This window comes from Nerophis ophidion, linkage group LG11 (assembly GCF_033978795.1).
Source record: "Nerophis ophidion isolate RoL-2023_Sa linkage group LG11, RoL_Noph_v1.0, whole genome shotgun sequence".
Classification (NCBI taxonomy): Eukaryota; Metazoa; Chordata; class Actinopteri; order Syngnathiformes; family Syngnathidae; genus Nerophis; species Nerophis ophidion.
Genome location: NC_084621.1, coordinates 67626371 through 67651104, shown reverse-complemented (window position 1 = coordinate 67651104; position 24734 = coordinate 67626371). Strand labels below are relative to the sequence as shown.

Genomic DNA, 24734 nt, shown 5'->3' with positions numbered 1-24734 from the left:
GTTTGGCTGCAACAGTTAATCGATTTAATTTGATTAGGGGAAAAAACTCATTCAGAATGTGTTTTGGTCTGTCTTTTCAAATACGCTTTTAAGTATGTTTTATCCAATTACTCGATTAATCAAGCTAACTAATTGATAGATAACTCGATTACTAATCGATAGCTGTAGCTCAAGTTTAATGCCATGACCAGAAATGTTATATTGGAGTAATTAAGAAAATTATTACACAGCTACTCATGTGATAAGTACTGTTAAAGGAACCTGATATTTGTAAAAGTGATGCTTTTTCAAGCTCACTTTAGATATAAGGTACTGAAATATTATTCAAGAAAGAGCTCCACAATGTAAAACATAGCAGTAGTACCGTATTTTTCGGATAATAAATCGCTCCAGAGTATAAGTCGCACCGGCCGAAAATGCATAATAAGGAAGGAAAAAAACATACATACGTCGCACTGGAGTCGCATTTTTGGGGGAAATTTATTTGATAAAATCCAACACCAAGAATAGACATTTGAAAGGCAATTTAAAATAAATAAAAAATAGTGAACAACAGGCTGAATAAGTGTAGGTTATAAGAGGCATAAATAACCAGCTGAGAAGGTGCCTGGTATGTTAACGTAACATATTATGGTAAGAGTCATTCAAATAACTATAACATATAGAACACGCTATATGTTTACCAAACAGTCTGTCACTCCTAATCGATAAATCCAATGAAATCTTCTTCCTCGATGTTGCTTCTAAACAACTCTGCCAACTCCAAAGGTATGCGCCGCCTCCTTTTATCATTTTCTGCTGCATATTTCACTACATCCAGCTTGTAATCTGCAGTACATGATTTCCTTTTCGGTCCAATTTTTGTTCAGCCCTTCTCAGTTTTTATAAGTTACCGCCAACGATGAAAGATCCTATTTAATAGCTACGGCAGTAGCATAGAGCTGTTAGCATCCCATGACCCACAATGCACTTCTGCCATGACCGTCCCCCGACAAATTCGTATTGGTTGACATGTGTGTGACGATTGCTAACATTTTCTTGGTCTCTTCTGCGAATGAGATAAATAATATTATTTGATATTTTACAGTAATATGTTAATAATTTCACACACAAGTCGCTCCAGAGTCTATGTTGCACCCCCGGCCAAACTATGAAAAAAACTGCGACTTATAGTCCGTAAAATACGGTATATTGGTAGTATAATAACAAAAGACGACAACAATTAATGGACTGACAAATGGAGCTAACATGTAATCTTTGCATCTGCGAAATGAAAACTATTGTAGGTAATGTCTCAACATTTACAATACTGTGATTAAATTAGAAAATGCTCAAACATCGGACAAGATCTCATACCCCACATCCCAAATATGGGTGTTATACATCAACTTAGGACAAAAACTAGTTTAGGTTAGACACATGCACAAACAAAAGGCAGTCAGTCTCAGTGTGGCACAGCAAGATCAAGGAAGCCTGGATGCAGTTGAGATGCAAACAGGTCAAAGCCGATCATGCTGCCTCAGGAAAATGATGTCACAGAAAGTCGTCGCACCTGTTTTTAGCTTCCATAGAATTGCCGATAACAATGGAAGTTGTTTTCCATTGTAGTGGCAAGTCACCTACTATTAAAAGTACTTGGGGAAAGGAGCGCCAGTGACCAGGTAGTATATTTAGTCCCCCTGTCACAGAAAAGTTGTAATGGTTGGTTAGTGTTCTTAAACCATATTTTAAGACTAAATTTCCGCGTGGTATGAATGTGAATGTTTTTTCAATTTTTCCCCTGTGCTTGATTGGCAACCAATTCAGGATGCACTATATCTTGCTTCTTGCCCTAAACTACAGTTCACCCATGCCCCTGAAAGCAATAAGCTTTAGAAAATGTATTCATATTTTTGGTAAAATTCCAAATAGTTTTGAAGGACTTCCGTGTCACCTTATTTTTTTGTATGCAACCACATAGTTTCTCCATTGTGGGATAAATACAATCTATCCTATCCTATAGAGCGGGGGTCGGCAACCCGCGGCTCTAGAGCTGCATGCGGCTCTTTAGCGCCGCCCTAGTGGGTCTATGGAACTTTTTCAAAAACGTATGAAAAATGGAAAAAGATGAAGGGAAAAAATATATTTTTTGTTTTAATGTGGTTTCTGTAGGAGAACAAACATGACACAAACCTCCCCAATTGTTATTAGATTAGCTTAGATTAGATAGTACTTTATTTATTCCGTCAGGAGAGTTCCTTCAGGAAAATTGAAATTTTCAGCACAATCCCATTCAAGATTAGACAAACATTACAGGGAGACAGAACAGGATCGCTGACGGGTCTGCCGGCTTCCAGCGCCCCTTACAAAAAAGATGAGATACAGGTAAACAAGGGGGGAGGTTGGGGGGAATGGGAGAAAAAAATAGAAGTTTAAAATAAAATAAAAAAATCAGTGTTAGCCTGGGCCCTGAAGAGGGGGTGCAGACTGAGGCCAAGGGGAAAAAACAACAACTCATAGCCATAGAACACATCCCTCTTACATGTGTGTAAGAGGGAAACATCAAACATCAAAGAACACAAAGGACAGACATTAAAGACATTAAAGCTGCAGATACAACCAGACACTCCCCATACAGCTATGAATAAAAAGTAAAAGAAACATATCCACTGTGGTGGCCTCTGCGGTGTATAAAGCACACTGTTTACATTAAACATGCTTCACTGATTCAAGTATTTGGCGAGCGCCGTTTCGTCCTAATAATTTTGGCGGTCATTGAACTCACCGTGGTTTGTTTATATGTACAACTTTCTCCGACTTTCTAGGACGTGTTTTATACCACTTCTTTTTCTGTCTCATTTTTCTAACCAGACTTTTAATGTTGTGCGTGAATACTCAAAGGTAAGTTTTGTGGATGTTATTGACCTGTGTGGAATGCTAATCAGGCATATTTGGTCCCTGCATGACTGCAAGCTAATCGATGCTAACATGCTATTTAGGCTAGCTATATGTACACATTGCATCATTATGCCTCATTGTAGCTATATTTGACCTCATTTAGTATCCTTTAATTAATTCAATTTATATCTCATGACACACTCTCTGTATGTAATATGGCTTTTAAATTTGTTTTGCGGCTCCAGACGGATTTGTTTTTGTATTTTTGGTCCAATATGGCTCGTTCAACACTTTGGGTTGTCGACCCCCGGGTTAGAGGATTACAGTCGATTCAATCAATCAATGTTTATTTATATAGCGCTAAATCACAAGTGTCTCAAAGGGCTGCACAACCACTACGACATCCTCGGAAGAACGAAGATCAGAAGATTCAACAACACACACTGTCATTATGTCAAACCCAGTCTTTCATTAGAGCATCTTAATCTGTGATTGTGCTTGTGTGAGTTAAAGTGGTCCTCTCATAGAAAACCAACTTTTCCTCCCTGTTTGAAACCGTTTTTTTTGCGTATTTGGGGTCCCTATAAGTCCCGAAAAATTGAAATAAAACCATGGAGGCATGGCAAAACAGTCTGCCTTCATCCAAACTTGATCCAAATGACTCGTTGGGAATTTAAGATTTTACTGACGTATTTTGTCTTTGCCGGCATTAGACATCTTTACATATGGTAGAGATTTACACAAAGATCTTTGCGGGGTCTGTCATTTGTATTGAGTTGTAGTCGATAAGTTGCTATTTTTCTCTATTCTCTTGGGCTCGTACGTGCACAAGCTCGGCACAGACCGAAAATCAGGTTCAAGAGGTGGCCGGTTCGACTACTTCGATTAGAGCCTCAACCGATAAGATTCAATTGTGAATCTTTTGGTTAATAAGGTGTGGATATATAAACCTTTTATAGTGCCGAACTAGAAATCTGTTGATAATGTTTGTCTTTAAAAGGACACAAGAGTCAGGGTTGTCCTTTGTAAGAGTCACACTCTTGTGATATTGCTGACGAGAATAAACGTAAATACATGGACTAGGTGTCCCGCGAGACAAGCAAACAGTAGACCGTTTATCTTTAAAATAACGCGAGAGTCATGGCTGTCCGCCAAATAATTGCCCGCAAGATACGTAACGTCAACACCGCGGACAGACTACGTGCTGTGCTGTCCATCAATATTGTAACATCCCAAGGAATGGCACTTCAGACAGATTTCCACTTTGTCCTTCTTTATTTCACAAAGGACAACGGGCTCAATCCCACTTTCTTTTCCGGCACAATTCAAACAACCTTTCAATCCCACAACACGCGTCACTTCCCATCCTGGTACCAGAAGTCCAGCCCCCCCCAGTCAAAATGTGAAATATATTTATATAGCGCTTTTCTCTAGTGACTCAAAGCGCTTTACATAGTGAAACCCATATCTAAGTTACATTTAAACCAGTGTGGGTGGCACTGGGAGCAGGTGGGTAAAGTGTCTTGCCCAAGGACACAACGGCAATGACTAGGATGGCAGAAGCGTGAATCGAACCTGCAACCCTCAAGTTGCTGGCACGGCCACTCTACCAACCGAGCTATGCCGCCCCACTTATCACACACAGTCAAGCCATTGGCTAGAACCCGTATGTGTCTGTGACGACACGGTCTTGACGTGACTTGGGGAAAAGAAATACATTTGAAATGTGTCTGCTTTTTTACCTTATAAAACATTTTTGGGGATGTATGTTTTAAAAGTTTGAAAATACTAGAAGCGTGTCGCATTTGTAGAATGTGTTTGTTTTTTTACTTAAAGATTAACGTACCTTTGGGTGTTCTAAATCATTGTTATTCTCATGGTATTCAACTAATCAGTTGTGTTAGAAGACCTTTAGCCTCTTATCCCAGTATTTTTCATCAGTTCATGCTCATAGATTTAGCTTGGACTGATCTAGTTTGAGCTGACTATTCCTCCTCTAACGTGCACAGGAAGGAATGATTTTGTTCTCCAACAAATGTGTTCATCATCAAATGTTCACCATAGAATTTAATTATTTATACACCGTACCAAATCTTAATAAATCTTTCATATACCAAATCAAATCCTTCTGTTTTATAAATGAATAATTTTTGAACCGCTTGGTAACCCATGTATCGCGATGTGAATCGAATTGTCCATCACAAAAAGATTTACTACCCTTGCGCATGCCTGGTAAAATGCTCTGCTGTTGCCTTTTCGAATACTAAGTATTGTTCTAACGTACATTTGCCACAAGGAGATGTTTTAATTGTTGGAAAAAACATAATGTGACCCCTGTAAGTAAAGTTGGTATCATCTGATTGGAAATATGAGTCATGCAACCAGATTTCTTGTATAAATCCTGACTCACAATATACTTGTCTGCCTGAAAAGAAGTATAGTCTATTTGGTTGAAGTTGGATTTGAAGCACGGTGCAATTGATTTAAAAGACTTTTTACTGCCAAAAGATAAAAATATATGTCCTGACTGACAAGGAGTCAAGCTTGGACAGGCTCCAGTTTTTCGGTGATAGGATAAGTGGAAGAAAATGAATAAATGTTTGAATAAAAATGTCTTGTTCTGATCTACCACCCATATATTTTCTGAGTTACAATGACATTACAGTACATCTTCCCTATTGGAAGCTATTTCACCAACAAAAACATTACCATGTTTGGTTCCTTAGCATGCACTTCTACAACAGTAAATTTCCCTTTTGATGTTGCTTAAGGGAAAGGATTAACAGATGTGTTTGGCAAACATTGATATCTCCGGGAGCGTTTGCGCAGACCGCAAGGGTGAATGTTTCCATTTTAAGGGCACAACAAAGCTAAATTGAGCTTTTTTGTTGTGACTTTTGTTACTACGAAATCTTAGTTTTCACACGTTAGGAGAAATACTACACAGAATTTGGAAAGGTGCAAATAATGTGTTACACTAGTAGGCAATGAGGCTTCTCCAGCTAATAATAGAGTGTTCCATCTAAAGTAAGGCCTGCCGCTCTTAGTTACTGATTCTATTCGTTAAGCGATGAGTGGAGAACTTTCCCACACTTGACAAATAGTGAGATTATCCTGTACGGTTAATCTCACAATCATCAGTTCCCTCATCAATTGGGTGTATGTCACTCAATTGTGAAATAAACTTAAATGTATTTACTGTATTTGATTTTCTTACTTGTTGCAGCAGTCAATCCGTTTGTAAGATCAAAGGCTTTAAAACCAGAGAGTCCATCCATGCATCCATCCATTTTCTACTACTTGTACCAGTTTGAAAAATGAATTACAGTTTACAACAAGGTTTTTTTCATATGTATCACACATTAACAATGCAACAACTACATTCTACGTAGGGCCATAACCAGGATTTGACAAATACTAAGGTCAAAAATGGATGGTCCAAGAGAAGCTCTGAAAGGCTGATATCAAGGGTATCCCAGCACCATATAAATAATATAACCTTGAGCAACACAATTAACAATCCACTTTTTTAAATACTTTGCTGAAGTTTAGCATATTAAACAATTGTAACATCCACTTTTTTAAATACTTTGCTGAAGTTTAGCGTATTAAACAATTGTAACATCATTAAAGGCCTACTGAAAGCCACTACTACTGACCACGCAGTCTGATAGTTCATTAATCAATGATGAAATCTTAACATTGCAACACATGCAAATACGGCCGGTTTAGTTTACTAAATTGCAATTTTAAATTTCCCGCGAAGTATCCTGTTGAAAACGTCGCGGAATGATGACGCGTGACGTCACCGGTGGTAGCGGACATGTTCTTCCAGCCCGATCCAAGCTATAAGTAGTCTGCTTTAATCGCATAATTACACAGTATTCAAGCCATCCGTGTTGCTGAATCTTTTGCAATTTGTTCAATTAATAATGGAGAAGTCAAAGAAGAGAAGATGTAGGTGGGAAGCGGTGTATTGCGGCTGCCTTTAGCAACACAAACACCGCCGGTGTTTCCTTGGTTACATTCCCGAAGGTGAAGCTTTACTATGGAACAGAGCGGTCAAGCGAACATGGTTCCCGACCACATGTCAACCGGCAGGTTTCGGTGAGAAAATTGTGCTAATAAATCGGCTCTTACCGTAGACATGAGCGGAGCTTTCGTCCTCCTGCAGCTGCGGACTATTACCTCCTCCCACCGGAGACACTGGCGGTCACCACACCCGTGGCCACACCCCTCCGACTTTCCGGTACCATATAATCTCACTAAAACACTGGTAACACAATAAAAAGATTACGGATTTTCCAGAATGATCCTAGTAAATGTGTCTAATAACATCTGAATCGCTCCCACTGCCCTAGCCTTTTTTTTTTTTCTTTTTTTTTCTAGTCCTTCACTCTCACTACCCTCATCCACAAATCTTTCATCCTCGCTCAAATTAATGGGGAAATGGTCGCTTTCTCGGTCCGAATCGCCCTCGCTGCTGGTGGCTATGATCGTAAACAATGTGAGGATGTGAGGAGCTCCACAACCGCGCACATCGTCTTCTACTTCCGGTACAGGCAAGGCTTTTTTTATGAGCGACCAAAAGTTGCAAACTTTATCGTGGATGTTCTCTACTAAATCCTTTCAACAAAAATATGGCAATATCGCAAAATGATCAAGTATGACACATAGAAAGCACCTGCTATCCCCGTTTAAATAAGCAAATCTCATTTCAGTAGGCCTTTAAAACATACATTTAAAAACTTTTGAAAATTGTAACGCCGACATGGAATTGAACACGTTCCCTTCTGTATAGTTTCAGTCAGGTGACGCGCACCACGAGGGCGAAATCTGTCTTCATAATCTGAGAGGGCATGACGTGGCCAGGAATACGTTTGGGGTCAAATTAAATTACAAGCGCTTTGTCAGTCAATAATTCAAATTTGAAATGGGTTTCTTCCCACAAAACTGGCCCCCTACGGAGAGCGAAGCCATACACCCAGAGCCTGTTCTGCGTTTGGGACGAGGCGGCACGTGACTGACGTGACAGTATTATACCGACAGCATTTCACATCAATCTCATTCAGGTGGAACCCACATTGATGACATCATTATAATTTAGTGTTAATGTGGATTTCATTGCGTTACGTTGTCTGGAGTTGTAGAAAGATCATATATTGTGAGAGGATGATCTACCGCATTGTGATGTACAGAGGTGGGTAGTAACGCGCTACATGTACTCCGTTACATTTACTTGAGTAAATGTACTTTAAATTGTACTTCTACGAGTAGTTTTTATGCAACATACTTTTACTTTTACTTGAGTATATTTATAGAGAAGAAACGCTACTTTTACTCCGTTCCATTTATCTACATTCAGCTCGCTACTTTTTTTTATCGATCTATTAATGTTTGTTTTGGTTAATGACAGAGCTTCAAAGTAGAATAGACGCTTGCCTGTGTTTCACCAATCACATGCAGTCACTGGTGACGTTGGACCAATCAAACAGAGCCAGGCGGTCACATGACCCGACTTAAACAAGTTAAAAAACTTATTGGGGTGTTACCATTTAGTGGTCAATTGTACGGAATATGTACTGTACTGTGCAATCTACTAATAAAAGTTTCAATCAATCAATAAAAGTGTAAAGGAAAAAAGACACTTTTTATTTCAACCGTACTTGCCGTCAAAAGCCTAAAGACTGATCGCACATTTCCTGTCTTCACAATAAAAGCGCCGCTCCATCGCGCCTGCGCTAACAAAATAAGAGTCTCCGAAAGCCAGCGCAAACAAGCTAGCAAGCTACGAAGTTTGCCGCCAATGTATTTCTTGTAAAGTGTATAAAAACGAATATGGAAGCTGGACAAATAAGATGCCAAAAAACAACAACTTTCATGTGGTATTAGACAGAAAAGAGGATCTTTATTTTCTCCTCCATTTGAAAACGTGAACGTCTGATTCCAATCAATGCAAGTCATCAGAATCAGGTAATACACCAACTTATATTCTTGTCTTCATGAAAGATAGGAATCTATATGTTAAACATGCATGTATATTCATTAAAACACCTTCAACGTTTGAACAAAAACGGCAAAATAAATCAATATAAATTATATACTGTATATATAAATGTATATACATATATATATATATATATATATGATATGTGTGTGTATAAATGATTTGTGTGTGTATGTATATGATGTGTGTGTATGTATATATGAGGTAGATCACCTCGACTTGGTCATTTATTAAGTAATTGATAAACGTTGAAAAACTTATTGGGGTGTTACCATTTAGTGGTCAATTGTACGGAATATGTACTGTACTCCATCCATCCATCCATCATCTTCCGCTTATCCGAGGTCGGGTCGCGGGGGCAGCAGCCTAAGCAGGGAAGCCCAGACTTCCCTATCTCCAGCCACTTCGTCTAGCTCTTCCCGGGGGATCCCGAGGCGTTCCCAGGCCAGCCGGGAGACATAGTCTTCCCAACGTGTCCTGGGTCTTCCCCGTGGCCTCCTACCAGCTGGACGTGCCCTAAACACCTCCCTAGGGAGGCGTTCGGGTGGCATCCTGACCAGATGCCCGAACCACCTCATCTGGCTCCTCTCGATGTACTGTACTGTGCAATCTAATATTACATGTTTTAATCAATCAATCAAATCAATGAATGCCTACTGAGGCTATGGTGCTGTTAAGTTATTGTGGCTCAATGTGCCATTTTTTAAATTTTATTTTAATGTACTATTATTTAATATATAATATTGTTTTTGTTGCTTAAGAGATATTCCTGGCTCTGAATTTGCTCATTGCTATTTTTATGTTTTTGTGCATTATTTGTTGCCGTAATCAGGTTACTCATCAGTTACTCAGTACTTAAGTAGTTTTTTCACAACATACTTTTTACTTTTACTCAAGTAAATATTTGGGTGACTACTCCTTACTTTAACTTGAGTAATAAATCTCTAAAGTAACGGTACTCTTACTTGAGTACAATTTCTGACTACTCTACCCACCTCTGGTGATGTACAATGTCCAACATGATGTATATTTGCAGTCAGTCATATCATCTTCTTTTCGTCACCCAAAAAAAGACCGAGGACATGACCTTGGTGTTCTCAATGATACTATGCAAACTGGCACTACCTATTTACCTGGAAGACTAGTATTCTTTGCCTCGGTTAACCAATGCTCCTCATGTTCTGTGTCGTCCAGCAGAGTGCCAAGTGGTTTAAAAGCTGCCTGACATGGGGAAGCAGAACAGCAAGCTGCGTCCCGAGGTGATGCAGGACCTCCTGGAGAGCACGGACTTCACCGAGCACGAGATTCAAGAGTGGTACAAAGGCTTCCTGCGGGATTGCCCCAGCGGGAACCTGTCCATGGAGGAGTTTAAAAAGATCTACGGAAATTTTTTTCCTTATGGAGATGCTTCAAAGTTTGCAGAGCACGTTTTTCGCACGTTCGATGCAAACGGTGATGGCACAATAGACTTTCGGGAGTTCATCATTGCTCTGAGTGTGACGTCACGTGGCAAACTGGAGCAGAAGCTAAAATGGGCCTTCAGTATGTATGACCTGGATGGGAATGGCTACATCAGTAAAAATGAGATGCTGGAGATTGTACAGGTGAGTGAATCGTCTATGAGTGTTTAAACACAGAAATGTCCATTTTTAGTTTAGCGTCCAGTTTCTATCTCAAAGAGCTAGTTCATCCATATATTCAATGAAACATTAGCTCGAGGAATTATTAGGGACGGCGTGGCGCATTGGGAGAGTGGCCGTGCGCAACCCGAGGGTCACTGGTTCAAATCCCACCTAGTACCAACCTCGTCACGTCCGTTGTGTCCTGAGCAAGACACTTCACCCTTGCTCCTGATGGGTGCTGGTTGGCGCCTTGCATGGCAGCTCCCTCCATCAGTGTGTGAATGTGTGTGTAAATGTGGAAGTAGTGTCAAAGCGCTTTGAGTACCTTGAAGGTAGAAAAGCGCTATACAAGTACAACCCATTTATTGTACACTACAGTATATTTCACACTTATGAGATCAGCATTGCTGACAAAAAAGGAAGACAGCTCTGCTCCAAGAGCCTCTTCTGACACATTATTACTAAGTTATGTTCACCCTAAGAGTATGTTTACGGCCAGCAGTGAAATCCTTGACGTTGTAAAAGGTTTTCAGGCATTTCTGTATCCGGAAGATTGAAGTGTTTTACTTTTTCTCAGACATAGCAATCAGTCTCTTATAAAGAGGAGATGGAAAGTTTTTTTTTACTGTCTCTGTTTTTTGAGGTAAAGTTCCCATCCATGTACCCTAATCCAGTGGTTCTCAAACAGGGGTACTTGAAGGTATGCCAAGGGGTACGTGAGATTTTTTTTTAAATATTCTAAAAATAGCAACAATTCAAAAATCCTTTATAGATATATTTATTGAATAATACTTCAACAAAATATGAATGTAAGTTCATAAACTGTGAAAAGAATGCAATATTCAGTGTTGACAGCTAGATTTTTTGTGGACATGTTCCATAAATATTGATGTTAAAGATTTCTTTTTTTGTGAAGAAATGTTTGGAATTAAGTTGATGAATCCAGATGGATCTCTATTACAATCCCCAAAGAGGGCACTTTAAGTTGATGATTACTTCTATGTGTAGAAATCTTGATTTATAATTGAATCACTTCAAGTTTTTGGTTATTTTTATATAATTTTTTCCAAATAGTTCAAGAAAGACCACTACAAATGAGCAATATTTTGCACTGTTATACAATTTAATAAATCAGAAACTGATGATATAGTGCTGTATTTTACTTCTTTATCTCTTTTTTTCAACCAAAAATGCTTTTTTCTGATTAGGGGGTACTTGAATTAAAAAAAATGTTCACAGGGGGTACATCACTGAAAAAAGGTTGAGAACCACTGCCCTAATCTGTCTACTTCTGTACAGTACAATGTCAAATGCTTGAATTGTTTGGCATATATGATTAAAAATAGCAGTTTTTTTAATCTTGTAAAATACGTTTTTGTACTCTTAGTTTTCGTATCATACAAAATGTCAATAATAAGACTGACAAGTAGGTTGTACCTCAGTTTACAAATTTAGTTGGTTCTCTGACATAGCTTATAGCCTAAACTAACTGTATAACAATGTTACCCATCGAAATGAACTAAAATTGTATTATTCTGTTCTGGGCCCAAGAAAAACTTCTGGATAACAATATTGTATCAAAGACAACAACAATTGTTAATGTATATAATGTAATAATACCTCGCTTTGCTTGGTTTTATATTTTTTTATTTAATTCAATGAATGTCACTCTTTTTCTGAGCACTTTACTTCACAACCACTTTCCTCTTTCCCATGTTTGAAAAAAACAAAAGTTTTGTCTTTATTGGTCTAATAGCTACTGTAGCTATAAGCTAATGCTAACTTGCAAGTCCATACCCCAAATTTTTGCTCATATTCCAAAAAACTGTTCCTCTGTTATGTGACACGACTGAGGGTAGCTGCATTTGAGATGATAGAAAAATGTATTTTATTTCTATAATAATATTTATATTAGTAATACTGACATACTGTCTGTCCGCATGGAATGTCTCATTTTAGTTTTAACTTGTTCATTACTGGGACTTGTTTTAAGAAACCTTTATTTCAATAGCACCTTTAACGTCACGGACAAAAAGTCACAGAGGGCTTCACAACACAGTGGAAATATCACAAATGACAGGCAAAATTGCAATTTAGTAAACTAAAGCGGCCGTATTGGCATGTGTTGCAATGTTAATATTTCATCATTGATATATAAACTATCAGACTGCGTGGTCGCTAGTAGTGGCTTTCAGTAGGCCTTTAAAGGACTTTTTAGGCAAAATCGAGGGCTCCCAAAGGCTCCATCGTAAGCTGAGTTTTGATCGCATTTTCACAATGATCAAATTTTGACCCTGAATAAGTGACATATTTAAACTGTTATCTTTTTTTTTGAGTGGAATGATCATCAATGATTTTACAAGAATTGGGTGCAGCTTTTTGAATATATTTTAAATTTTAATTTACACAGGGGAAAAAGTATACATAACTATTCAAATAAGTTAAATACACACCCCACTAATATGTTTTTAAATAAGCTATTATTCATTATAAAGAAACCTTTATTTGGGATTAGTGAAGCCTGACCCAAAGATGGTCACAGTTAAGTGTTCCTATTAGCTTTGTGTGAACGGCTTCCTGCCGCCATCGTGTGGGCTGCATGGACCATTCTCCCGTCCAAAGGCAAAACCCAGTAACTCAGTTTTGGTCAAAACTGAGCTGATAATAATTTTGGAGTTCCTAGGTGATATGCTTTACATTAGTGTATGCGATATAGTAATTTGTTCCGTAGGTAAGCTGTTACGCGCATGGCAGGACCTAGCAACTACCACATCACCGCGTAGATACCACAGAAAAACCTAGTATCTCAAGGGACCAATCGGAGCTTCTTTGTCAGTCGCCTTATCGTCTTTAATGAGACATTTGCACGAATGGGGGCCGACGGTCAACCTGATTACCGTATTTTCCGCGCTATAAGCCGCCCCGTGTTATAAGCCGCACCTTCAATGAATGGCATATTTAAAAACTTTATAAACCTATAAGCCGCGCCGGGTCATAAGCCGCGCCCACGCTGCGCTAAAGGGAATGTCAAAAAAACAGTCAGATAGGTCAGTCAAACTTTAATAATACAAAGCAGTGTGCGAATGTGCAATCACAACAATAGTAACACTCCAAATATTGCCGAGCAATAGCAACATCAATAACTCAACTTTGCTCGAACATTAATGTCACAGCACACAAAATAAACATTTAAAGCTCACCTTCAGAAGTTATTCCTCATCCATAAATCCCTCAAATGTTTCTTCTTCGGTGTCTGAATTAAAAAAATTGGGCGAATACGGCATCCAAAATGGCGGGCTCCGTCTCGTCAAAGTCATCAGAGTCAGTGTCCGGCAGTTCCATCAATCCTGCCTTCCTGGCCGGATCTTTTTTCAGCTATCTTGTTTTTACAATATGCGTGGAAAGTAGCCAGCTTTTCTTGAAAGTCTTTTGGCAGTTGCTGTGAAATAGTAGTCCGTGTGCGGATGGAGAGATTGCGTCTTTTCATGAAGCGGAAACACCAAGAAGCACCACCTTTAAAATCATCCAAGTGAAGTTCGCTTGCTGGCGCTGTTGCTTTCATTGGAATAGTGATGGTGCTGACACTTCTGCTTGCTGCTCTCTGCTCCAGTTTGTCCTCCAACTGTTGCCATCTTGCTTTGTTCCCTCAAACTCTGTGTTGTCTTCTTTACTTGGCGCAGGTCATCTTGTTGCTTCCTCCACCTGAGCACCATTGATTCATTTATGTTCAATTCTCTCGCTGCTGCTCTATTTCCGTGTTCTTCTGCATGACTTATTTCCTTGAGTTTGAATTCTGCGTTGTACGCGTGTCTTTTAGTAGGAGCCATTTTGTGGTCGTCTTTACAGAAACACACAAATGAAATGAATCGGATCTTCTTCTACGGGGGCGGGTGCTTACCTTGGCGGTTGCTTACCGTAGAAGAAGAAGCGCTTCCTCTTTCCAGGTGGGCGGGCACTTACCTTGGCGGTTGCTTACCGTAAAAGAAGAAGCGCTTCCTCTTCTACGGGGCAAAAAGCTGGCGGCTGTTTACCGTAGTTGCGAAACCTAAACTCTATGAAAATAAATATTTATATTAATACTTATATAAGGCGCACCGGGTTATAAGCCGCACTGTCATCTTTTGAGAACATTTTTGGTTTTTAGGTGCGGCTTATAGCGCGGAAAATACGGTATGTGATATTATGGCACGAGGGGATAATTGGAAGATTGGCCCAGGACGTTGCAAGCACCTTCATTAAATGTATTGTTCTTGATTCTTCCCCTTGCGTACTCTTTTGGGGCAGATAACTGTGGAGATCAAAATAAAAACTGGACGCCGTACACGGCTCTTGCCCAATGTGCAAACGCAGAATGGGGCCCACCCGAGATTGTGATAAAATATCTGGAGAAAGGGAACACGTTCATGAGAGCAGATTCAATCCATGGCTCAATCGGCAAGAAAATGAAAGCTAAAGAAAACATCTATACGTTTGATGACTTTGTAGATCTTTGTAAGACAACATCAAGATGGTTTGGTTTTCCTTTGTTTTCTCAAAATCAGATAGAAGTGAGTTACTAGGTTTTGCCTTTTGGACGGGAGAGATATTAACAAGAAAATAATACAACTGATAATACAAAATAATACAACTTTGGACAGGAACATTGACGATGGAAAACCGCTGTGCAGGTTTGACTCTCGTTTATTATTTCAATAAACACTTCTTGTCCAAAGTCGATCGCGCCGATTTCCAGTGCTTCCTCCTTTTCTGCTCGTCTCGGCTCGCCTTTCGGTCGCTGGTGACTCCGTCTCATAATAATAATAATGGATTAGATTTATATCGCGCTTTTCTATTGTTAGATACTCAAAGCGCTCACAGAGAAGTGGGAACCCATCATTCATTCACACCTGGTGGTGGTAAGCTACATCAGTAGCCACAGCTGTCCTGGGATAGACTGACGGAAGCGTGGCTGCCAGTTTGCGCCTACGGCCCCTCCGACCACCACCAATCATTCATTCATCATTCATTCACCGGTGTGAGCGGCACCGGGGGCAAAGGGTGAAGTGTCCTGCTCAAGGACACAATGGCAGCGACTTTGATGTCCATGGGTGGGAAGCAAACCTGCAACCCTCAGGTTTCTGGCACGGCCGCTCTACCCACTACGCCATGCCGTCTTCCTCGGGGTCTCATCATTCGTCCGGTCTCGCTCGTCTTGTTCGTCTGGTGGTTCTCCTACTTCTTCTGCCCCGATTGCTCCTCCTTCTCCCCTTTTGTACAGCAGGAGGGGATGCACAGATTGAGAGCAGGTGTGTGTATTACGCACCTGGTTCTGATCGCTGCAGCGGCGCTCCGTTCCGCTGCATACTCCACCGCCTGGCAGCCATCTTGGGTAGGACCACGATATGTCCTACCCCGCTGTCGGCTCCGCATCTCCACACTTTGCTTTGAACAAAACCATGTGTTCAGAGAGAGTCATACAGTGGTAGCATGTTGACCTCAGTCAGAAGGTGAAAAATGTCCTTTGGAGTATCGCCGTCTGGAGTTTGCCTCCTCTCTCCCTGCTTGTGTTTTCCTCCTACATCCCACAAACATGCATGTTGGCCTCAGCTAATTGGAGACTGTAGGTGTTAATGTAAGTGGGAATGGTTGTTTGTCTATTTGTGCCTTGTGATTGACTGGCAACCAGTCCAAGGTTTACCGCGTCACTCAGCTGGGAGTCTGCTGGGATAGGTTTCAACACATTTACGACTGTAAGGAGGACAGGCGGTATCGAAAAATGAATGAATGAATGTTTATTGTGTGGAGATATAAAGGCTTGTGCTGGATGTTGGACACAATGGTACCTTGAAGACTCGTATTGCAAAGCAGCATTGTCTTTAGAAATTAAGTATAATAAATGTCGTCCCAATTTTTCCTGAGTTGTCCTGGGTTCAATCCCGGGCTCGGGATCTTTCTGTGTGGACTTTGCATGTTCTCCCTGGTAGAAACGGTAGAAAATGGATGGATGGGTGGATGGTAGTCCCAATTTTAACATGTAACATACCTTTTTAAAAAGAAAACTTTTAGACAAGAAATATTGTGTGAAACACAATACTATACAAACAATTACAGTATTTTTATGAAGTATCCATCCATCCATCCATTTTCTACCGCTTATTCCCTTTCGGGTTCGCGGGGGGCGCTGGCGCCTATCTCAGCTACAATCGGGCGGAAGGCGGGGTACACCCTGGACAAGTCGCTACCTCATCGCAGGGCCAACACAGATAGACAGACAACATTCACACTCACATTCTGTCACGTGGGGGTCGCATTTTAATGCGGGATCGTTACTCCAACGCAAACATAGACACTCCGGACAACAACTAAAAGGTAAGAATGATTTAATAACAAAACACTGGTACAAAAACAGACGAAAAGAAACGCGTGGCGAAAGCACAGAAGCTAATGCTAACACTAGCACAGGATCAGGTAACAAGAAATCTAGAATTACCAACGAAACAGTTGCATACCGCAAACAAGGGACCAAGACCGACTGACGGGACAAGGCAGGCTTAAATAAGGAAGTAATTAACAAAAACAGGTGTGCGTCTGGAACCCTCAGCAGGTGAAATTAATATGTTGCCATGGTGACCAAACTGACTCACAAAAAGGTACACAAACAACAATTGGAGTCCAAACTAACAGAAAATAACTAAACTAAACATGATCCAGACTACGGATCATGACACATTCACACACTAGGGGCCAATTTAGTGTTGCCAATCAACCTATCCCCAGGTGCATGTCTTTGGAAGAGGGAGGAAGCCGGAGTACCCGGAGGGAACCCACGCATTCACGGGGAGAACATGCAAACTCCACACAGAAAGATCCCGAGCCTGGATTTGAACCCAGGACTGCAGGACCTTCGTATTGTGAGGCAGACGCACTAACCCCTCTGCCACCGTGAAGCCCAGACTTGATGTAATTGGTGCAAAGATTGTGAAGTAATGTAATAATAATGTACAGCATTTTCCTTGGAAAGCGGACTTCTATGTTATCTCCTTAGAGCTGTTTCTTTGTCAAACACACCATCAGCAGCTTCTCCATATTTTCATGGATACATGTATGCCGTTCAGATATTATCTAAACATCCTGAGCTGGCATTAGACTTTTACTGCTTTAGTATGGTGCAGACTAGCAGTGATACGCTTGAACTGTTTCAATCCGTCTTGTTTTTTGATGATTTATTTCTTTAATTCAATTAATATTATCGTTCACACTCATTCTCTTCATTCCCATGGTTGAAAAAAACTAAGTAATGTCGCTGTTCAGCTTTAAGCTAATTCCAGCGAGTAAGACTGGTCAGATCTTACAGAGTTCACTATGACGTTTTCTAAGCCAATTATGTAACCCCAATGTTTGCTTAAAACCTGGAATTTTTTTCCTGTAACAGAGCCCCAGCATATGCTGCACCAGCTCCCTTCTCCCCCTCTACAACTTCTTGTGTGATGTGCAGCTCCAAAAACATCCCACCTTGTGCTGCAAACACGCTGGCAGTAAAGGCTGTGACGAGTTAGCTGGTAGAACATAATTTCTTGTGTATATATGACTCGTTCAGAGTGCATACAGACTTTTCTGATTTCATAACATTTGGCAATGAAAATGACTGTTGAATGCATCAATTAGTTTCAGCTGCAATCACACTCACTTTCCTTCTCTCTTAAACTACCAGTATTCACTTTCAATCAAGAAAGCTAACAGAATAGTTTGCAAAAGTTGTTGTTCACATAGTTGACTTCAGGCAATCATATTTTGCTTAATTTTGCTCTATTTATATATCCCTTCATCTTCGCATGCTTGCAGGGATGTCTTCCAGGTTGTTTGTCTATATGTGCCACACACACACACACACACACACACACACACACACACACACACACACACATAGTAACTACAGTTGTCCTGCAAGTACCATTTAAAAATAGCCTCTTGAGTATTTTTTTCACTGAATACATAATTTGACTAATTTGGATGACTACTTTTTTACTTTTACTTGAGTCATATTACTCTAAAGCAGGGGTGTCAAACTCAAATACAGAGTGGGCCAAAATTTAAAACCGAACAAAGCCGCGGGCCGAGGTTGAACAAATTAACCTTTTAATAGGGACCCAAACAAGTTTTGCATTGAATATTGAACAAGCAAGGCTTATATAACTTTATAGTGACATGCAAAATCGAGATTCAAATAATAATAATTAAAAGATATCAATGGCATATCAAATAAAATTTAAATAAAAATTGAATGCCTCTTTTCGGCGGTGGGGTTGAGGTGGACAGGGTTTGGTGATAGCGGGGGTGTATATTGTAGCGTCCCGGAAGAGTTAGTGCTGCAAGGCATTCTGGGTATTTGCTCTGTTGTGTTTATGTTGTGTTACGGTGCGGATGTTCTCCCGAAATGTGTCATTCTTGTTTGGTGTGGGTTCACAGTGTGGTGCATATTTGTAACAGTGTTGAAGCTATTTATACTGCCACCCTCGGTGTGACCTGTATGGCTGTTGACCAAGTATGCTTCGCATTCACTTGTGTGTGTGTGTGTGTATAAGCCGCATATATTATGTGACTGGGCCGGCACGCTGTTTGTATAGAGGAAAAGCGGACGTGGAGACAGGTTGTAGATAAGGCCAAAAGCAGTGCCTTTAAAGCCCACCCCAAATATTGTTGTCCGGGATGAAATTCGGGAGGGGCACTGAACTTCGGGAGTCTCCCGGGAAAATCGAGAGGGTTGGCAAGTAAGAGTGTTAGCGGTGAATGCGGTGTTACAGCCAGCTCTAATGTTAATTTGATATTGCCTCAAGGGCCAAGTGAAATTACATGGCGGGCCAAATTTGGCCCACGGGCCAGAGTTTGACACCCATGCTCTAAAGTATCGGTACTCTTACTGAAATGGAAACTGAACTTTTTTGGAAACTTTGTGTTACGTAACACGAAGGGGAAGGAGACGGCACGACAGCATGAGGTCTAGCTCAACGGGTTTTATTTGAGCTTGATGAGTACGTAGGGTGTGTATGCTACTATGTGTGTGGATGCAAGGCTATGTGTGCAAGTTAACCAAATATAAGTTACCAGAGGTTCTTGTAAGTGTGTGTTGATTGCGGTAGAAAATCAGTCCAGAGGGGTGAAGCAAAAGAGGTCCGAAATCCAAGCGAGGTCCGTAAGGGGCAAGAGAGAGACGTCCAGAAATCCAGGTCCGAGCGTGTGTGTGTGGGGGGGGTCGAGTGTCGAGGAAGGCAGTCAGAGTCCGGGGGGACAGATCAGCAGGTGAGACGCACAGCTCCCTGCAGAGATACGGAGGTACTGTGGGAACAGCAGACGACAAGGACAGATAAGGACTAGGCACGAGGGAGACAAAGCGAGCAAGAGAGAGAGACACAGGTGAGGAGCGAGAGACGTGAAGCTTGCTGAATCAGAGGTACAGAAGACTGTACTCCGGCGAGCGATGGCAGGTTGTCCAGGCTTAAGAAGGCAGATCGCTCATTAAGGACAGGTGTGTTGATTGCTGGAAAATGATTGTACCTGGTGGCTGCTGCAAGTCGGAGACGCGCACGGCGCATCCTTGGATATACGCGGCCGTGGGCGTGTCCCGAGGAGCGCACAGACGGATGAGTGGCATTGACAGGAGTCCGAGCCGTAACACTTTGCCTATCATTCACAATCCTTATCTGAGACAGCCACATACGTGTTTTTTTTTTTAAATAGCATTTTAACTCATAAATAAACGCTAGCAAGAGTCAGTTAAAATGGAAGTAATGGGAGTCGCTCTATTCTGCCTATAAATCATTTTTAATATACTCCAAAAAACCTTCAATGTTTTATACACCCGCTGTAAGTGTATATACAATGTGGTAACATGCACATTCGTAATAACATGTTATATTTACGTGTTTTTCTCATTTTAAGCATATGTCGGTGTTTAAATTACAATCATGTTTGCTATTTCCTTCAACAATAACAATTACTTTTTATGGCAGATACATGAGAGCCCAAAAAGACTACTACAAAACAAATGATGATCCAGAACCTTATCATTTTGATCCTGAATATAAGGAGGATGAGCTACAAAATTTTGAAGCTAAGTGATAAGCAGATCCAGCAAGTAACAGTATTGATAAATCCTAAGCAAGAAATACAAACTACAAAAATAATAAAACAAGCACTTACTGTACAATGTCTGCTCTCACCGGGGTGTCGACTGATGAGTTGTTTATTCTTCATAATCTTCGGTTTATTATTCATAATCTTCATTTTTTTATGGGTTTCACGGTGGCAGAGGGGTTAGTGCGTCTGCCTCACAATACGAAGGTACTGCAGTCCTGGGTTCAATCCCAGGCTCAGGATCTTTCTGTGTGGAGTTTGCATGTTCTCCCCGTGACTGCGTGGGTTCCCTCCGGGTACTCCGGCTTCCTCCCACTTCCAAAGACATGCACCTGGGGATAGGTTGATTGGCAACACTAAATTGGCCCTAGCGTGTGAATGTGAGTGTGAATGTTGTCTGTTTATCTGTGTTGGCCCTGCGATGAGGTGGCGACTTGTCCAGGGTGTACCGCGCCTTCCGCCCGATTGTAGCTGAGATAGGCGCCAGCGACCCCAAAAGGGAATAAGCGGTAGAAAATGGATGGATGGCATAATCCTTGCGCAGGTGAAAAATAAAAAACGAAACGTGCGTATTTTCGTGTCTTTTCTCGCCATCTTCAGGTTTGAATTGAATGTCAAAGGTGATCAACTTCTCAGTTTTTAACCATGTTCTTCTATTTAACAAATAAGAGGTATGTTTTTTAATCTCAAATTATCTTTCACCAACTCAAGAGGCGAAGCAGCAGCGGAGGCTCGGTGTGTCAGTAACTGCATAAGCTTGTTACATCTATGGGATTAATGCGCTGCTAAAAGTAGTTCCTGGGCCTTAGCACTTATAGCAACAATATCTCTAATACTTGGTCAATATTCAGGTCACGAGATGTATATGGAGTGTTGTTGGTGATTTTCGAATGTTTCTTTAGAGGGCCACCTTGCACTTGCAGTATATTACAAACTAGAATGCCTTAGAAAAAGAAAAACATGTGTTATTGTCTTACATGGGGATTGTGAATGGTAAAAGTCCAGTCCCTATTAAGTACAATCCTAGACTGCCCTTCCATCCTTTTTCTACACTGCTCAGAAGAACAAGTGCAGGTCTCTACTATGACCCAGCTCCTCTGGGGACAGTATTATAACTTGTAATCTCTCGGCTCTTTTATGACTCAGAGGATGAGCTGCCTCGCTTGTAGTAGGAGGCATCACCATCCCCTATTTAAAGCTGCTACTGCCCTGTAATCACAATCAACACTCTGCTCACATGTCAGCTATCATTCTCCGCACAGCCGCCTCCCTACTACAGAAAGCAAAAGTGGGCTATGATTTCAATGATTACCACCGAGCAGCCTGCAGGGACACAGTGAGCTCAATCACTACACTGATTGTTCCACATGTGTGTGTTTGTCATTTCAGTAATTATCTCAAATAGGGGACATATTTTTACTGGGAGCCAACCATTGCATATAAATGTCCAGTACAACCGAGAAGTACTTTTGAGAGTAAGAGGTTTTTATGACTTTGGTTTTGAAATAAAGTACTATAGTACCTCAACTTATGAGTTAACTCGTTCCGTGATGCATTGAAATCTTGTAATTGTATGCATGTTCAAAATAAACTCAAACCGTACTGTATTTGTTGTACAGTAGGTGTGTCCAAGATGTAATTTTTTTCAAAACTCTTCTGTACTTTAGGAGTAAATATGGATTGCCATGGCGATCATTCACAACTCAATGTGAAGTCGGTTTAACATTGCCTGCACCCGCAAAGACATTGTAACACAGGGGTCCCCAAACTACGGCCCGCGGGAAGTCCCAAGTCTAAAAAAAAATAAATACAAAAACATTTTTTTATAAATATTTTTTCAAATCTGTCATTTCTAATCCACTGTCTACCGCTTGTTACTCTCGGTGTGTCCTAGCTGCTCAAGCAAATCGTATTGTCTAAAAATGCATTTTCCCATCGATAAAGTGACTTCATCGCTGTTGGTGACGAACCCCAAGATGCAGAGATGGAGGCAGGCATGGAGTGAGAAAACATGATTTGATTTAAATACTAAGACAAAAACAAACAAAAGGTACAAACAAAAGGCGCGCACGTGGGCGGATAACAAACAAAAAGGCTTAGCGTGGAAGCTAGCAGGGATCGAGTAGTAAACAGAAGTCGTACATGTAATATGAAAACAAACTTGGAAGCAGGGAACAAAAAACAGTAAGGTACAAACACCTAACGAAATATAGCTTACCGCTACGCTGCAAAGATACGACACGATTAGAGCGCCAAGAAGTGACATCGACTTGACAATAATCCAGCCCTGACTGGAGGACAACAGCAGGTACAAATAGGAGGGGGCTGATTGACACCAGGTGTGGCCAGGTGCCAAACAGCCGCAGCTGAGGGGAAACAGCGCACAGGGAAAAAACAGGAAACAGACAAAATAAGAGCGCTGACAGGAACTAAAAACAGGAAATACTAAACACGCAGGGGAAAAACTAAAACACAAACAGTCAGTGGCAAGCCTGAATATAGCTCCGAATAAATATATATATATATGTATATATGTATGTATATACAGAGTGTATATATATATATATATATATATATATATATATATATATGTATGTATGTATGTATGTATATCGGGATCGGCTGGTCCTTGGTGGACAATGGGTTCACCCCGCAGACCTGTATATGGATTTGTTTACATATGTGTTTGTATGTATATGTGTATTTATGTATGTAATATATATATAATTTTGTCTAAGTCTAAGTCTTTCATATATATATATATATATATACATTTCTTCCCCTGGGCACTCTTGAGTCCTGCTCATCTGGCGGGGGTCGGCACCTCAGGCTACTGCAGCCAGGCTGCGTGTAGCTTGATGCACTGCAGGGTTTTCTATAGTGTTGCAAGGTGGCCAGCTGCTGTGGTCGTGACCTTGTGTGTCAGCGTGTCTGTGATCTCTTTTCTTTCTGTTTTATTTTTCTGCTTCTCTTCCCTCCGGGGGAGGAGCCGTCAGGGCAGTTGCTGAATGTTTTATCTCCATTGTTGGGGTCCCTGCAGGTGGAGTGGGTGGTTCCTGTGACCCTGTGCTCTTCGGGGTGGCCCGGTTACTGGTGGGGCGGGGCAGAGTCACATTCACTGTACAAGCATACATATACACATACTGTACATATACATGCAGATATGCATACATACACTCATGCATATAATTACATCTCATCAAACATATCAAATGTTCCTCTAGGGCAGAGGTGGGCAAAACTTTTGGCTAAGGGGCCACATGATGCATTTCAGAGCATATCATATATGTTGGACATAAGAGCAGGCTTCTCAAACATGGGCTATTTTAATCATAAAACATCTATTTTAACAATATCATATCAGAACATCAGAGAAACATAATAATGGTATTAAAAGTTTAATACTTACATTATCTTTTAGTGGAAGCAGTGTTGCTGATCATCCTTCTTTGCCACTGCATCGAAGTCTAGTGTCAGTTTTATTGTGGTAATTTTCAAAACAGATCTTTACTCAATTCTGTTTTAATATTTGCCGGGCCGGATTAAAGGGACTAACGGGTCGGATTTGGCCCACGGGCCGTAGTTTCTCTACTGTTAGGACCTAGGGGAAACTGGGTAAAACATGGCACACTGACGAAGTATAACAATCTACAAGGTTAATACAGTTTGCTTCTCTTTCTTCCCCTCCATTGATCTGCTTTATTTTGTAGTACAAGTTATCATTACATATATGTATTGTTGCATTTGAAACAAATGTACTGTTGATAATAGACATAATTCTTATTATTATTCATTTCCAATAGCGCTCATTCTATTGCTATTTTATTGCTCCAATTGTAGTGCAATAATGTTCATTATCTTTTCTCTGTTATTAATATTTACTTCACTAACTGCATCTTTGCTATCACTTTTCGTATCATATTTATGCATATCGTATTATATTTGTTTTATTTTATTACATATATATTTATTTTGTCCTCTTTCTACCTCCTCTTGCTCAGGTCCGACTGCACCAAACATTTATGCAAATCCATTTAGTAAAGTCTAATATAAATAGGGCAATAATAGAAGTATCCCACACTTCTCTTTTGTAAAGTAAATCTGCACAACAAATATAG

General features: G+C 40.6%; 1 protein-coding gene across 3 annotated transcripts in view; it reads left to right on the top strand.

Moving 5' to 3' along the window:
* Positions 1-24734, top strand: part of ncalda (neurocalcin delta a) — a 74676-nt gene that overhangs the window by 36669 nt on the left and 13273 nt on the right. For 2 of the 3 annotated variants that reach the window (XM_061916559.1, XM_061916557.1), the window contains one exon: positions 10079-10488. In XM_061916559.1, coding sequence (XP_061772543.1) covers positions 10111-10488 — 378 coding nt within the window. In that variant the 5' untranslated portion in view covers positions 10079-10110. The remainder of the gene's footprint in view (positions 1-10078; positions 10489-24734) is intronic. The other variant, XM_061916558.1, reaches the window with a different exon arrangement.